Raw genomic sequence first — 13,789 nt, 5'->3', positions numbered from 1 at the left:
AAAAAAAGGCGTGGACAGGAAAAAAATAAAACATGGGATATCGAACGGATCTCGATCGTCCAGAATAAAGATAATATCCAAATTCTCACGGTTCTTTTTGATCTTGCTTTAAAAACGAGGAAAAGAGAAGGCTTAAACGTGTTTTCGTCACGAATGGGAGCAAGCGTTAACCTTTCTAACGTTTCGAGCACGAATGAGAGAAGGAGAAAGGCAAACGCTATTATCGCATCAACGTCGTCATGGCACGCGGGTAAATTCTCTCTTTCTCTCTCTTTCTCTCTCGAGAAACAGAGACTTTGGACGAGAGAGCACTTTCGAAAATAGATCTTTGCGGTTTCTGGACCTACGTTTTCTACGTGTTTCTCTCTCTCTCTCTCTCTCTCTCTCTTCTAGTCGTCGTTAGCGCGCGAATATCACGAATCTTTCCCTTTCCTCGCCATCCTCTCCTCTATCTTTCTCCATTTCCTCTTTAAAGTGTACTATTTATAACATCGGTCGTTTCTCTACGAGAGGTCCTCGAACGAATTTGCTTTCAAGAGCACCAATGCTCTCTCTCTCTCTCTCTCTCTCTCTCTCTCTCTCTCTCTCTCTCTCTCTTTCTCTCTTACTCTCTCATCGTCGTCTGGTCATCCGTGTATCGATAAGATCAAGTAGAAGACCTTAAAAGACGATGCAACGTAGAAGCTTCGCGAATGCAACAACCTCGAGTATCTTCTATCCGCTCGAGAATAATTTTCTTGGTAGAAAGAGAAAGAAAGGAAAGACAGCTTCATTAGCAGGATTGATTCCTCCAACTTTTTCAACAAGATACGTCTCCAATTGTCCGTTATATACGCTACAAGCTATATTAAAATTTCAACCAAAGTTCGTACAAAGATCGACACTGGATCTTTCTCTTTCTTCCTAGATATTGATACAAGTGCGTATTTATATACATACACACACACATATATGTATACACACATATATGTATGTATGTATATTTCTACCATCATTCTCGAATATGCTATCCTCGGCAAATCGATCATAAATTTTTAACAGCCAAGGATACACATACGTACGCACATGCACACAAATTTTATATATGTATGTATGTATGTATGTATGTATGTGTACGTGCGCGCGCGCTTGCGTGAGTCCGCACGAGCAACACCCGTGGTGACATCAAAGTAGAAATCGAAGTAAAAGGAAAACTAAAAATGCACGAACGAACGAACGAACGAACGAACGAACGAACAAACGAAACAAAAAAATGATAGTACGAGATTAAAAAGAGAGAGAAAGCAGCGCATGCCATGCGAGATGGTGTGGTGGCCTTTAATATACATATGTATATGTATGTATATATCCAAAAACCCAGGCACACTCGAATAAATAATGACTTATTTCGTATACGTATACACTAAGGAAAAAGAAATAAAAAGATTCGCAATGAACGTCATCGACGAAAATCTCGCCGTCGCTATATTTCGTATTAGATTAGGCACTTGGGTAAAGTCGATAGAGATCGAGACAAATTTCGAACATCAATGGACGAGATTTTCGTTTCTAGTCGTGCTTTGATCAATTTATCTCAATTCGATCGCACTGTTTCTCGTCAATCGAGAGAAAAATTGATCTTTGTTGTAACAACTAACAATGGTTGTAATAGTAATGGTAATGATAATGGTATTGGTAATTGGTAATACTAATGATAATATGTTGTAATAATACAATGGTACAATATCAACAGATATTATGATAATATAATGATAATAAAAATCATAATAATAATAGATTTATAATAACTACTTAAAAAGACGATAAGAATGATGATGAACATAATAATGTTACCTATGCGTCGTGATGATGATGATGATGATGATGATGATGATGATGATGATGATGATAATGATAATGATAATAATAATAATATATAATAATAATAGTAATAGTAGTAGTAGTAATAGTAATAATAATAATAATAATAATAATAATAATAGTAATAGTAATAATAATAATAATAATAATAATAATAATAATAATAATAATAATAATAATAACACATAGACCATGCGCACTAAACACGTATTTTCCAAAGACTAATTAAGCAAAACTAATGACTGAGTAAAATCCCCCCAAAAAAAAAAAAAAGAAAAAAGAAAAAAAATCATACGCGACGGCGCGTATAAATGAGCCCACAACTAAAATGAGGAAAAAAGGAAAATATGTAAAAATGCAAGTCTACCCAATCGGTCGGTTCTCTCGTTCGTCTTCGTATGCGCTCGCACGGTAACAGTCGCTTTTGAGACATTCGCGTCTTGTTAACGTCGTAATAACGACGAGATCCGAGATCCGAGATCCGAGATCCGATTGCTTGGGGATTCTTTGGTTCTCGGGAAACACGCGCATCGTCCAGACGAGAGAGCATCGAGCCTCCTTTCAACGTTCTGTTAGGTATATGCGAATGGAGGAAAGAACAAAAAAAAAAAAAAAAAAAAAAAAAAGAAAGACAACTTAAAAAAACATCGCCTCGCGGAACTGCCTTTAGAGATGGATAAAAACGGATTTTTCACGTTTTTCTTGGTTTGACGTAACAAAAGGAAGAAAAATGGAGAAAGTTAAAAATTGTCTCATCACCCATTCCCTCTTTTTTAACCGCTGAAGGTATTGCGGCGTACGAATTATTTTTCAAAATCCTTACGCAATCGAGAAAGAAAGATCGCCAAATTCTGCAAATATTATCCGTCGGCTCTTCTCTTTTCTTTTTTTTTTTCCTTTGTAGCATTAGGTCAATTTAAGGTAATAGCCTTTTAGTTTCCTTAGATTCCACGTGAAAATAGAAACCTATGTGTGTATTATATATCGTATATGCACCAAACTATCGTCACGACTGTACAAAACACGTGCAACGCATGACGTGGTATGAAAAAGAGAAGAAAGAAAAAAGAGAAATAAAACAAAACAAAAAGAACAATTATTCCTCGCTTGTCTCTTATTATTTTTCGTCGTTGCGACGACGTTTCCATTGGGCGAATAATTTCGAGTCTCTGTTTTGTACAAGACCGATATATTTCGTAACTAAACTATAAATTTATATTCGCGAAAGGAACGAGACGCAGCTGCGATCAAAAAGTAATCCGCAGCCGTGTATCGTGCCGAGCACTAATAACGCTTCGAATAGAAAAATGAAAAAAAAGTTTGCACGCTGTAACCCTTCAAACTTAAACAACACCGAAAAGACATATCGTCGGCTTATAAATATCTATTAGAAAAGAACAAAAATAAAGCAAAAACAAAAGAAGAATTGACGTACCAATAAGTTTGTCTAAAGGAGCGAGCAATTAAGAAGGATTATCTATGAATACGTTGTATGCGCGTATCGTACGTACATGCGTACATGCACGTATATAAATAATATACAAACATTAAAATGCGGGGGAATAATTTGCTTTTTCTTTCCTTTTCTTTCCCTTAAACGCTATTTTCGATGCTCTACTAAATTCGGAATGTATACGTGTGCCGATAGTTTTATATCATTATTTCTATACGGGACAACAAGATTTTAACGTAATCCTTTTGTAAGCTCTTTTCTCGTTTTTTGTTTCGCTTTTATCCGTTTTCTTTCAACGTAAATCGACGCATAAAAAATCGACGTTTCGTCGCGAAAAGAACGTACTTTTACATTTGCAACGTAGCTTCTATCCTAATGTACGATGCAATCGTGTGTGCATGCGAGTGTAGCTCGTTTTCACGGATTGAAGGTCGATACCGAAATATTTTTTTTGTCTTTTATTCGCCGGAAAAAAGGAGAAAACAAAAAAGGAAGATAAAAGAAAAGGGAGAAAGAGTAATAATGATAAACGTGAATTATCGAGGGCGGTGAACGAACGAAAAATCCCGGTAAAACGTAAATGTCGAACGATAATAACGTCGTAAGCGATACGCAGTATTCGTATACGTAGACTCGTCGTGTAGTAGCGGTAGAGTAGCGGTAGCGGTTAGGTGCCGTAGCCTTTCGTTGTTTCGTTTTCGCTCTGAGAGAGAGTACTAAACTTGCGTGTTATACAATTTACAGAGAAAGAACAGGAGGGAATTAATTTAATACAACGATACGGTCCTAAGAGAGACGACGATTTTAAATGTTTGAAAATAGAATCATTATCGTCGTGGCAATGGCGGTCACGGCGAGCTTGGAGGTATCCCCAGATGATACTACTGTGTAGTCCACAACGCTGCCTGTAGATTCTGAATGATAAAAAGCGTCTCTTATAAAGGTATGTTTTTTTTTCTCTTTTAGTCGGGAATGTACATTGTGTTTTTATTTCTTTTCTGTTTTTCTTTTTTTTTCAATTTCTTGCTTCTAACACAATCTACTACTGGGACCCAACGATCGGACAGAGATAAGAGAAACTAGACCAGATAAGAAATCTTTAGATGCATGTCTCTACGCGAGGGGCGAAGGGCCTTGATAATCATTCTCTTGCAAACAACATTCGAGTAAAAAAATTAATCGTGGGATCAGAGAGAATCAGTGACAATGCAACGTGATCGTGCCCTTCTCCCTGCTCATTTTGTTATATGGTAGAAACAAAGGCAAAAGTACGACTTTTAATCGTTAACGTAAAGAAAGAAGGGGAAAAAAAATGTGTGTGTGTGTGTGTGTGTGTGTGTACATATACATATATACATGTATATATGCACACACGCACATATACGATATGCGTGCGCATGTACATATATGCAAATATACGTAATATATGTTAATTGTGCGCAAGAGCCTTGTGCATTGGTTTCTCTAATGTAGATTAATATCTTTGGAGTAAAATACGTTTACGATATATGTACCGAACATTCAATAATAGTAGGTAGTAGACTATACGGAAAGAAAGAAAGAAAAAGAAAAAAAAAAGATGAATAAATAAACAAACAAATAAATAAATAAATAAATAAATAAATAAATAAATAGAGAGAGAAAAAAGAACGTAAGGGGGTGCGATCGGTGAAGAAGAAAGAGAGAAGAACTTACCCTTGGCAGTCTTGAATCTGGCGACGCCCGGCTTGCTAAATCCCATAGCGTTGCGAGCCTTAACTTCGACGCTGTAAAAATAGTCGGAGTGGAGATCCTTTAGCCAATATTTCGTTCTACCGACACCCTTAACGTTCAACGTTTTGCAAGTATCCTCCTCGGTTTGCCATTCGCCGCCGGTTACTGGTTTGATCTGACAATATCTGATCTGATACATGTCTATCGGTTCACCGTTGTCCGGTGGGACGGTCCACAAAAGTTCGTACTGATTGCTGAACATCGAAACGTCGTACTCGCTCGACACTTTCGTTATGATCGTTGGTTCTTTGGGGAAGGTCCTTCCGGGAGTAGTTTCACGGTAAAACGTACCCCAATTGCCCTGGCCGACCTTGTTTATCGCAGCAAATCGGAAATCGTAGGAAGTTTGCGGTTTCAAGCCCTCGAGGACGTAAACGGAATCTGTCGGAAATGAAAAAATTCCATAGAGAGATCTCGGTACGTTAGCGTTTTGGCGCGAAAAGGAGAAACAAAAGAAAAGAAGAGAAGAGAAGGAAAAAGAAACTCACCTATCGACCAAGTTCTGTTCCTAGCCTCGGCCCAAGTCTGAATCTCCTCTTTGTACTGCACGATGACGCTTTTAACGGGCAAATCAGGATGAGTGGGTGGCGGCACGAGATCGAATCGGATGGTCGTGGCCGTGATCTCGGCCATCTTGGCCTGCAAGAGTTCGTTCGGTCTCGTTGCTTGCCTCAGTTGGATAATGATCTCTCGCGTGCCGTGCGAATTCGCCGCGATACACTTGTAATCCGTGTAGTACCTGCTGTCGAGCGGTACGACCATAAGTATCGAAGTCGGGCCTTTGCCGTACTGTTTGATCTCGGGCACGTTTTCGATCTTTTTGTTTCCGGCCATCATCCACGTGATCGTAGCGTTCGGTATGCTCTCGGCTATGCAGGTCAAATTGACGGGTCTCCTGTCCCAAGACCACACGGTGTTGTTCCGCATGAAAGCGAACGACGGGGGAAATTCAACGGTCACGTGACCATTTTTATGAGCTACCCCGCCGGCATTCTCGGCCACGCACTCGTAGAGACCGTCGTAGGATCTGAGAACGTCGCGGATGTTCAGAGTTCCGACCGTCTCGCCTGTCACCTCGTCCGGTTGATTGATCAAGATTATTCTGCCGTCGTCCGCCTGCGTTCCGACGACGTAAGCTTTCTCGGCGGTGTGTTTCCTCAAGGTCACTTTCGGTGGTGGCCTACCAAACGCTTTGCATCTGACGTCCACCTCGTTACCCTGTATCACCGTTACGTTCGGGAACTCCATGATTTTTGGCTTTACGATAACGTTCACGACTATGTTGCTGGTGGCCGAACCTGCCGCGTTCGTGGCGGTACATTGATACTCCCCGGCGTCTTCGCGATTCACGGTGACGATGGTCAAGTCGCCGGTATCCGGATTAACGGTAAAACGATCGGCGTTGGAAAGATTTTGCTTCGTAAGGGATTTCACCCAGGTGAACTTTGGCGGGGGCTTGCCTTTGGCTTTGCACTCGATGTTTTCGTTTTCTCCTTCGATTACGTCGACCGGAGTGGGTCGTTCCTCGATGGTTGGACGTACGTGGACCTGAGACAAGACAACGTCTTAAATAACGATTTGATTCGTCCTAACGCTTTCGAGGCATCGACCAGCTCCGGACAAGCTGCGAACAACAAACGGACAATCGTCAAAATTTACCTCGACGCGTATTGGCCGCTCCCGAAGTTCGCCGGTAGTCGGCACGGAGGCGCGGCACGTGTAAATACCGTCGTCGGACTCTTGAACATTTTTTATCTTTAGCGCATGGGTGTCGATGATGTAATGATCGTTCGTCTTCACCAACTCCCCGTTGTAAAGCCAATCGACGGAGGGCGAGGGTCTGGCCCGGACTTTGCAAAGGATCGAGAAATCCTCTCCAAGGATCGGGTATTGATTTTTCGGTGCGTCGTCCCAGGTAATCGCAACTGTGACATACACACACACACGCGCGCGTCCTTGATTTCAATCCATTTTCTACCTCTCCTCTCTCTCTCTCCTAACTGCGATCAAACTGTTAGCGAACCGTGGGCGATCGAAGAAGATTAAGAGAAAAGAAAGGAAAAAAAAAGAGAAAAGAAAAAGAAAAAAAAAAAAAAAGACAGGAAAATCAGTAGCATTCGTCATCGACCTACGATCATATCGGTTGGAGAATCTTCTTCGGCGATACTCACTGAGTATCGCGCGCGATGACGTTGCGACCAAGCTCGCAAAAACTCACCGATTGTATCGATCGTGACCGATTTATTCAGAGGCACCGAGTTGGCGTACGTCCCCTTGCAGGTATATCTCCCTGCCTGTTCCTCTTGAAGCGAGTTGAAGAAGAGCGAGAGGCTGTTGTCCTGATGCAATTCCGTATACATGGCCGGCTTCGAATGGCCAGGCGACGTACTGCGAAAAAGAATCATCCTCGAGAGTCAGTCGGTACGAAGAAGGCGACGCTCGGCGAAAAAAATACTCGAGCCGAACGATCTCGTACGGGTCGAGTTTACGGCCGAATCATCTTCGCGCGCGATGAGAGGGAGAAAGAGCGTGAGCAAGCAAGGGCACGTAGAAAAAACGTTATCGTGACTTCCCACGGTATTCGCATGGGGTATTGCATGACGAGCGTGTAACGATGCTGTGACAGGAAGACGGACAGGCATAATTGAAAATGTACCTATGGACGCGGCCAGGTGCGACGTCGCGATCGGAAGACGGCCCCCCTCGCGATACCGATTGTTTTAACCGGATACCATTGCTCGCATTTTGTAAATTCAATGACATCCGTTACGACTTACTCACGCGTCTATATGTAAGATCGAGGCCACGGTGACGAATCAACGATCGAAGAGACGAAAGATCACGAGCAGCCACGAGAATTTGTTCAAACAACGACGAAAGAAAAATGTATTCCCCGTTGAGTAAACGACGGTACGCATGCTGTTCGTTATCGCCGACGTTGAAATTTCCGAAAACACAAGTGTGTTTTCGGAATATTTACAAGTTTTCGAGCAAACGATAACTTTAATCATTCGAACGGAGCTCGGATGCTTCGTTAAAAAAAAAAAAAAAAAAAAAAAAAAAAAAAAAAAAAAAAAAAAAAAAAAAAAAAAAAACCGTACGATCGCTAAACGATCTCGACGAGACACGACCCGAACGCGCGTTTCGATGGAAAGCCGATTCGATGCCGTGCGTGATGTTCGATGAATGTGCGTGGGACCAACTTGTTCGGGCATGTGTATTCTTTTTTTTCTGCTAAATGTGTATGCGCTTGATAGGAAAAAGAGAAAAAATACAAAAGAAAAATTTGATACGCTATGATTACGTGTAAAAATTTTTTTTAAATATGTGTATACTCGCCTTTCGATCGGCAATACGACGAGTCTGTGTGTGTGCGATAGAAATGAAGAGAAATTCGTTAACATTAGTGTTTTCTCGTTGGTTGTCGATTCTCTGTCTGATACGTGTGGTTTTTTTTTTAAGTACTATATAGTATTAAAAAACAAGACAACGATATAATATACATACGTGTGTATATATATATATATGCATACATACACACGTACGTACGCACATACGATACACATGGAGGGAGAAACGGTACGCAAGATCGCAAGTGGTTATATCCACTTTATCTCTCGGTCAAATTAAATTTAACTCCGTACAGCGCGGATACGTAGTGCGGTACCTCGATTATCCAAATTCGATTACGCTTCTCTTTCGTTCGAATTCACTCATTGTCGGATATTCGCGGCCGAGTTCCCATTACCATGGAAATAGCGAAACATAATGCTGTAATATACGTGTGCCGGATAGAAGGAAGAATAATTGGGGATAATCGAGTTTCGTCCGTGTTGGAAAGAAAGAGAGAGAGAGAGAGAGAGAGAGAGAGAGAGAGAGAGAGAGAGAGAGAGAGAGAGAGATCTAACGAGCGAATAAAATGCTTTCCAACTTTTATCCGAGAAAAGATTAATACGTAGGGATAATTATCTCTATGTATTTCGTACGCGCGTACGTATAATATGTACTTCGATGCATCGATCGTTGGACGATTCCGTACGCGCGTAGAGAAGAAGCATCCTTGATCGATGCAAACTCGCGTATTAGCGGCGACTCTAAAACGCGTATACTCGATTGGAATTTGTCGATGGAACGATAAAAAACTATAATCGATACTCACTTGAGAGATTCTATAACGCGATTTTGCGGATCGAGCCATTGCATGTCGGTGATCAGCTTGGGGTTCTCGACGTTCGGCCTGCACGTAAAAATGTTGCTGGATCCGATCGACTTCGTTTGCGTCTCGCCACTCGGCAAAATCTCCAAAGAAGCCGCATTCGCGTACGCTGAAAAGAAAATTGACAATTTCGTTATTACAATTCACGTTTGATTTCACCGGTTTCTTCGAGCGTCGTCGATTTATTAATTTCAACAGAGAGGAAGAGAGAGAGAGAGAGAGAGAGAGAGAGAAAGAGGAGTGGTAACTCTAATTGGACGCAACGTCGGAGGGTTCCTTCTTACCTAATCGAGCCGTGGCAAGTGACGGCTGTTGCCGTTGCGGAAGCGGCGCGAGCACGTAAACGCAGAGTACGGAGATGCAGATCGACGTCTCGGCGCTCATGCTCGTGACGCGATGTCTGCCATAAGCATTAGATGTCTCTCTCTCTCTCTCTCCTTGTCCCGCTCATCGGTAAACGCGCGAGGCGAACTACGTTACGCGGAATGTGTGCCGGCATGCGTGCGTGCGTGCGTGACGGCTCTGAAACGTCTCCTCCTCCTTCCCCGCTCGCTCGATAATACATCCAAGACAACAGGAAGCGAGAATTAAGCTAATTAATTGCGACGAGCGAAAGTGTGCGGAATTGCCCTAACTAGGAAACGCGAGTGACCTCGCCTTCCCCCTCCGCCGTCTTTTGCCTAATTCGATATTGCTTCCGACGACGAGTTTCTTTTACGCGTCCGTCCCTTTAATTCAGTTTCAATCGATCCTCGCGACGTAACCCTCCTCTTTTCATCGCTTTCGCGTTCTCATCGATCCTTCCAAATTTACGTCGAAGATGTATATGTCTTCGACGACCTTCCAAAAGCTTATCTTTACGAATCGTTAGGCCACATAGGAATTATCTCGAATACTTGAAACGTAGATAGAATTAGTTTTCTTTTACGATCTCTTCGCGATACGATCCACGTGCGAGCGAAACGCGTTTGTCGCGTAAAACGGCTTCCACGGTGACTGACGTAATCGCCAATTGTGAGATAATTAAGACGGTGCCGGTCGAACGCGCCGACGACGGGTAAAAATATGAAAATGTAAAAACGTCCTTCTCGCTTTTCACGATCTTACGACCGTGCGATGTCCTCCTCTTCCTCGAGTTTAAAACGCGTTTCATCAAAACGATCAAGGATCGAGAAAGCTCGGAGCTACTTCGAAGGAAACAACCGCCGGGGTTGGCAAGTGCGACTACGTCGTCGAGCATCGCTCGATCCCGATCGCGAATATTTTCTAAAGGACGTAACGTCGACGAAACGATCTTCGTAGTTTTGACGTTATCGAGCTTTTCCTCGATATAGGCGAGTTCTCGCGTGACGAGATCGAAACGAGCTAATTCGTGTAAGCGGAAACTGCTGTATACTACGTTGCTCTACCGCGATACGATAATATACGATAACGTGTTTCGCGCGATAATCGGCGGAGACGCGAGAGAGAACGACGACGGGTAATAACGTAAATTAATCGAGATTAATGTCGACGGTAAGAATTTTCCAAGGCGCGTACTTGCGTGAACCTGCAACGCATAGGCAATTACGTGCCTGTATTTTTCGTGCTCGGTATAATTGGACGCGCGCACGGACGCGTTAAAGACCGATCTCCTCCCGTCGAAATATGTTCAAGAAAGTTTCTTAATTGGCTTGCGAAGCGTATAATACGCGTATAACAGAAGAGGATATACTCGTTCGATTAACAAATTTCTCGCTGCTTTTTGATCTGCGTCTGGGTTGCGACCGAGTACGAGATCGTAACTTAACGAGAAAATTTACATTTCGTTCGACGGGAGGCGGGGAAGAGGATTTCTGCGAGCGGTTTGATTTTGAATTTCACGAGCTCGTTGTTCTCTCATCGACCTACGAGTGGTCGTAGTAATCGAAAGAAAATGAAACGAGCAACCCCTCGTACAGATTCGTATCCTAAATACAAAGGAGGAAGAAGGTATAGTAAAAGCAAGCTCTTCGTTGTTCTCTCCCTTCCATCGCGATAACTCTACCGTCTTTCTCTCTCCGTTCTCTCCCGATAAGACTCGCAAATTCGTCATCTCCTGCTGCTGCTGCTTTGCAGCAAGAAAGAGAGATGGAGAGAAAAGTATCAGGGGTCGAGTCTCCTATGACAGAGAAGAGAAATTAATGATTTTCTTATACAGAGGGGAGAGAGAGAGAGAGAGAGAGTTTAATGCGTTTCGGAGAGCGAAATAATGGAGACGGCGATGGCGATATAGCTGGGAGCGCTTTCAAAGTCACTTCGTACGGCACGAAGCACCGAAATAACCGATGGCTTAAAAAAGAGTTCATCTTTTGGAGTCAGTCGTTAAAAAACGCACGTACGTGCGCAGATCTCATTGTCAACGCGGGCCGAGCGACTCGAAAACGATTAATCCAAATTCGTCGTTCCTACCAAGAACGATTTTACGATGCTATCCGAAGGAGGAAGAGAACGATAAGAGAATCTCCTAGATACGATGAGTACACATCGTTGGTACGGAGAACGTGTCGATAAATCGTTAGAAAAGCGCTCGTGCGTCGCGTTACGCGAAAACGTTGACTCGTCTCGCTCGAGATACGAGGACGTCGTACATCATATCGTATCTATCGGCTTGCCGTTTCTCGAGCTGGATACGCTGCTCCGACGATCGGATCGTCGTATATACGTGTAATATAAACGCCCTCGACGAATCGTCTCTCCGCCTCTCTTTCGAGGGCAGATTCTATAATCGCTTAACAAATTTGGACGAGTCACCGCGCGTGGAACGATTTCCAACCCTGCAAAAGCACTCCCTTCTATAGGTACGGACCATCGTACGTTATTATGCTGGCCCTTTCGCGAAATTCGCGAAATCATCGTTTCCGTCGTATGCACTCGTAGGATAATCGTTAGGGCGTGCGAGAGAGACGAGTTCTCCTCCGGAAATTTTCGCGAAGAAATCCCATAATTGGCCGGAGGGTTGCCTTCGGACGGTGAGAGATAGAAGGAACGAGATAGTTGAGAGAGAGAGAGAGAGAGAGCCGAGGGGATAACCATAGTCAAGATGTTCGAAATAGAGGAAGATAGCTAGAGGGCGAGATCCACCCTCGTAGGACATCTTATTTACGTTAGTTAGGGTTTGTTGGCACAACCACCCTAGGGGCCGTTCGACGACGGAACCACCCCCACCCAGGTCCATTTTAGCTACTCCACGCGTACGTATATATTCCAAGATCCTCTTTCTCAGCCCCTGACTGCTTTAGGAAAATCCATGGGGTATCGGAAAGACCGATGTAAGTGCGTATATACGCGTGCGAGTACATAATATATACGCGCGTATAGCGGAGAGTACATTGGCTTCAAAGTGTCATCGGTGGGCGTTTCGGTCCATGTATCGGAGGTGGTTCCTTTGCTTACCAACGCGTTCCCCCGTTAGCCGGTATATGCGAGCCGGTAGTCGCGAGAGGTACGAGCTACGACGGGGGTTGGAGTCGGGTAAACTCGCCGACGTGTCACTCGAGCTGGAAGAATTCGATCTAGGAGGGTTCGAGAAACAGAGCGAGCCCGGTCGTGGATGCGTTGCCGTCGGAGTAGCGTTTTTCGACGCGAGCTTGCAAAGAGAGGAAATGGAGGAGCAGAGGGGCCAAGAGGATTCGATCAAATTCCGATATCGAATTGGCTGGATAAGAACGAGGGCTGCCTTCCTGAATTTTCGAACACGAGCGCACTTAGACCGTCTCTCTCTTCCCTTCCCGCGTTCCGCGAGGAGACGCTTTAGAGCGCTTTTTCGAAGCAACGTAACAAGGTACGCGATCGATAGATACGCGTAATGCGTTCTAAAAAAAAGAAAATTGTTTTCCTAGAAGCGACACGTCGGACCGAAACGATACTCCAGGGATCCTTCGCGTAATTTCTCAAAGTTTCTCGATCAGGGAGTCGTTCCCGTTCTAATCCCCTAGATAAATTCTACCGATTAAGCGAGCTCTACACGATGCGAGCACAGGATAAATCAGAACGAAACGATCCGAAAATTTCTCGTCTTTGCTCCAACGAAACGCCTAATCGAACGTCGAAAAATGCGTGAAATCGATCAAGAAGATCGCTTCTCGTAGAAACGATCCGTTTTAATGGACGAAGAGAGGTGAGAGAAGGGAGAAGCCTTACAAATTCGAGTCTAAAAGCGTTCGAAAAGATATGCGAAAAGAGACGAGAAGCGTCGACGTAGTATCGAGATCGTCTTCGATCGCCACTTCCTCTCTACGAAGTTCCGGTCATGCGATACGAACTTTGAGCCGCATCTGCGAAGAGGACGTATACGTCCGGTCGAACGTGATCTCCAACGTGCGGAAGTAAGGAGAGCGTAACGGTAAAATTCGTTGGCCGGAAACGTTGGAAATTATTACCAGCTAGCTAGAATCGTAGCTTCGTCGTGTATTTTTTATATAGAGATTTCGCAATGGAAGAACAAAAGAAAGAGAGAAAAAAAACAA

At 43.5% G+C, this 13,789-nt stretch overlaps 1 protein-coding gene across 7 annotated transcripts in view; it reads right to left on the bottom strand.

Moving 5' to 3' along the window:
- Positions 1–13,789, bottom strand: part of LOC122633465 (fasciclin-2) — a 63,309-nt gene that overhangs the window by 7,183 nt on the left and 42,337 nt on the right. For 3 of the 7 annotated variants that reach the window (XM_043821374.1, XM_043821372.1, XM_043821375.1), the window contains exons 2-7: positions 9,246–9,411; positions 8,426–8,449; positions 7,305–7,474; positions 6,746–7,011; positions 5,575–6,634; positions 5,009–5,467 (exon numbers count right to left, since the gene is read on the bottom strand). In XM_043821374.1, coding sequence (XP_043677309.1) covers positions 5,009–5,467; positions 5,575–6,634; positions 6,746–7,011; positions 7,305–7,474; positions 8,426–8,449; positions 9,246–9,289 — 2,023 coding nt within the window. In that variant the 5' untranslated portion in view covers positions 9,290–9,411. Of the gene's footprint in view, positions 1–2,956; positions 4,228–5,008; positions 5,468–5,574; positions 6,635–6,745; positions 7,012–7,304; positions 7,475–8,425; positions 8,450–9,245; positions 9,412–9,586; positions 9,719–13,789 lie in introns of those variants that run through there. The other 4 variants (XM_043821376.1, XM_043821370.1, XM_043821373.1 and 1 more) reach the window with 4 other exon arrangements.

This window comes from Vespula pensylvanica, chromosome 12 (assembly GCF_014466175.1).
Source record: "Vespula pensylvanica isolate Volc-1 chromosome 12, ASM1446617v1, whole genome shotgun sequence".
Taxonomy (NCBI): Eukaryota; Metazoa; Arthropoda; class Insecta; order Hymenoptera; family Vespidae; genus Vespula; species Vespula pensylvanica.
This window is presented reverse-complemented; position numbering and strand designations above follow the sequence as displayed.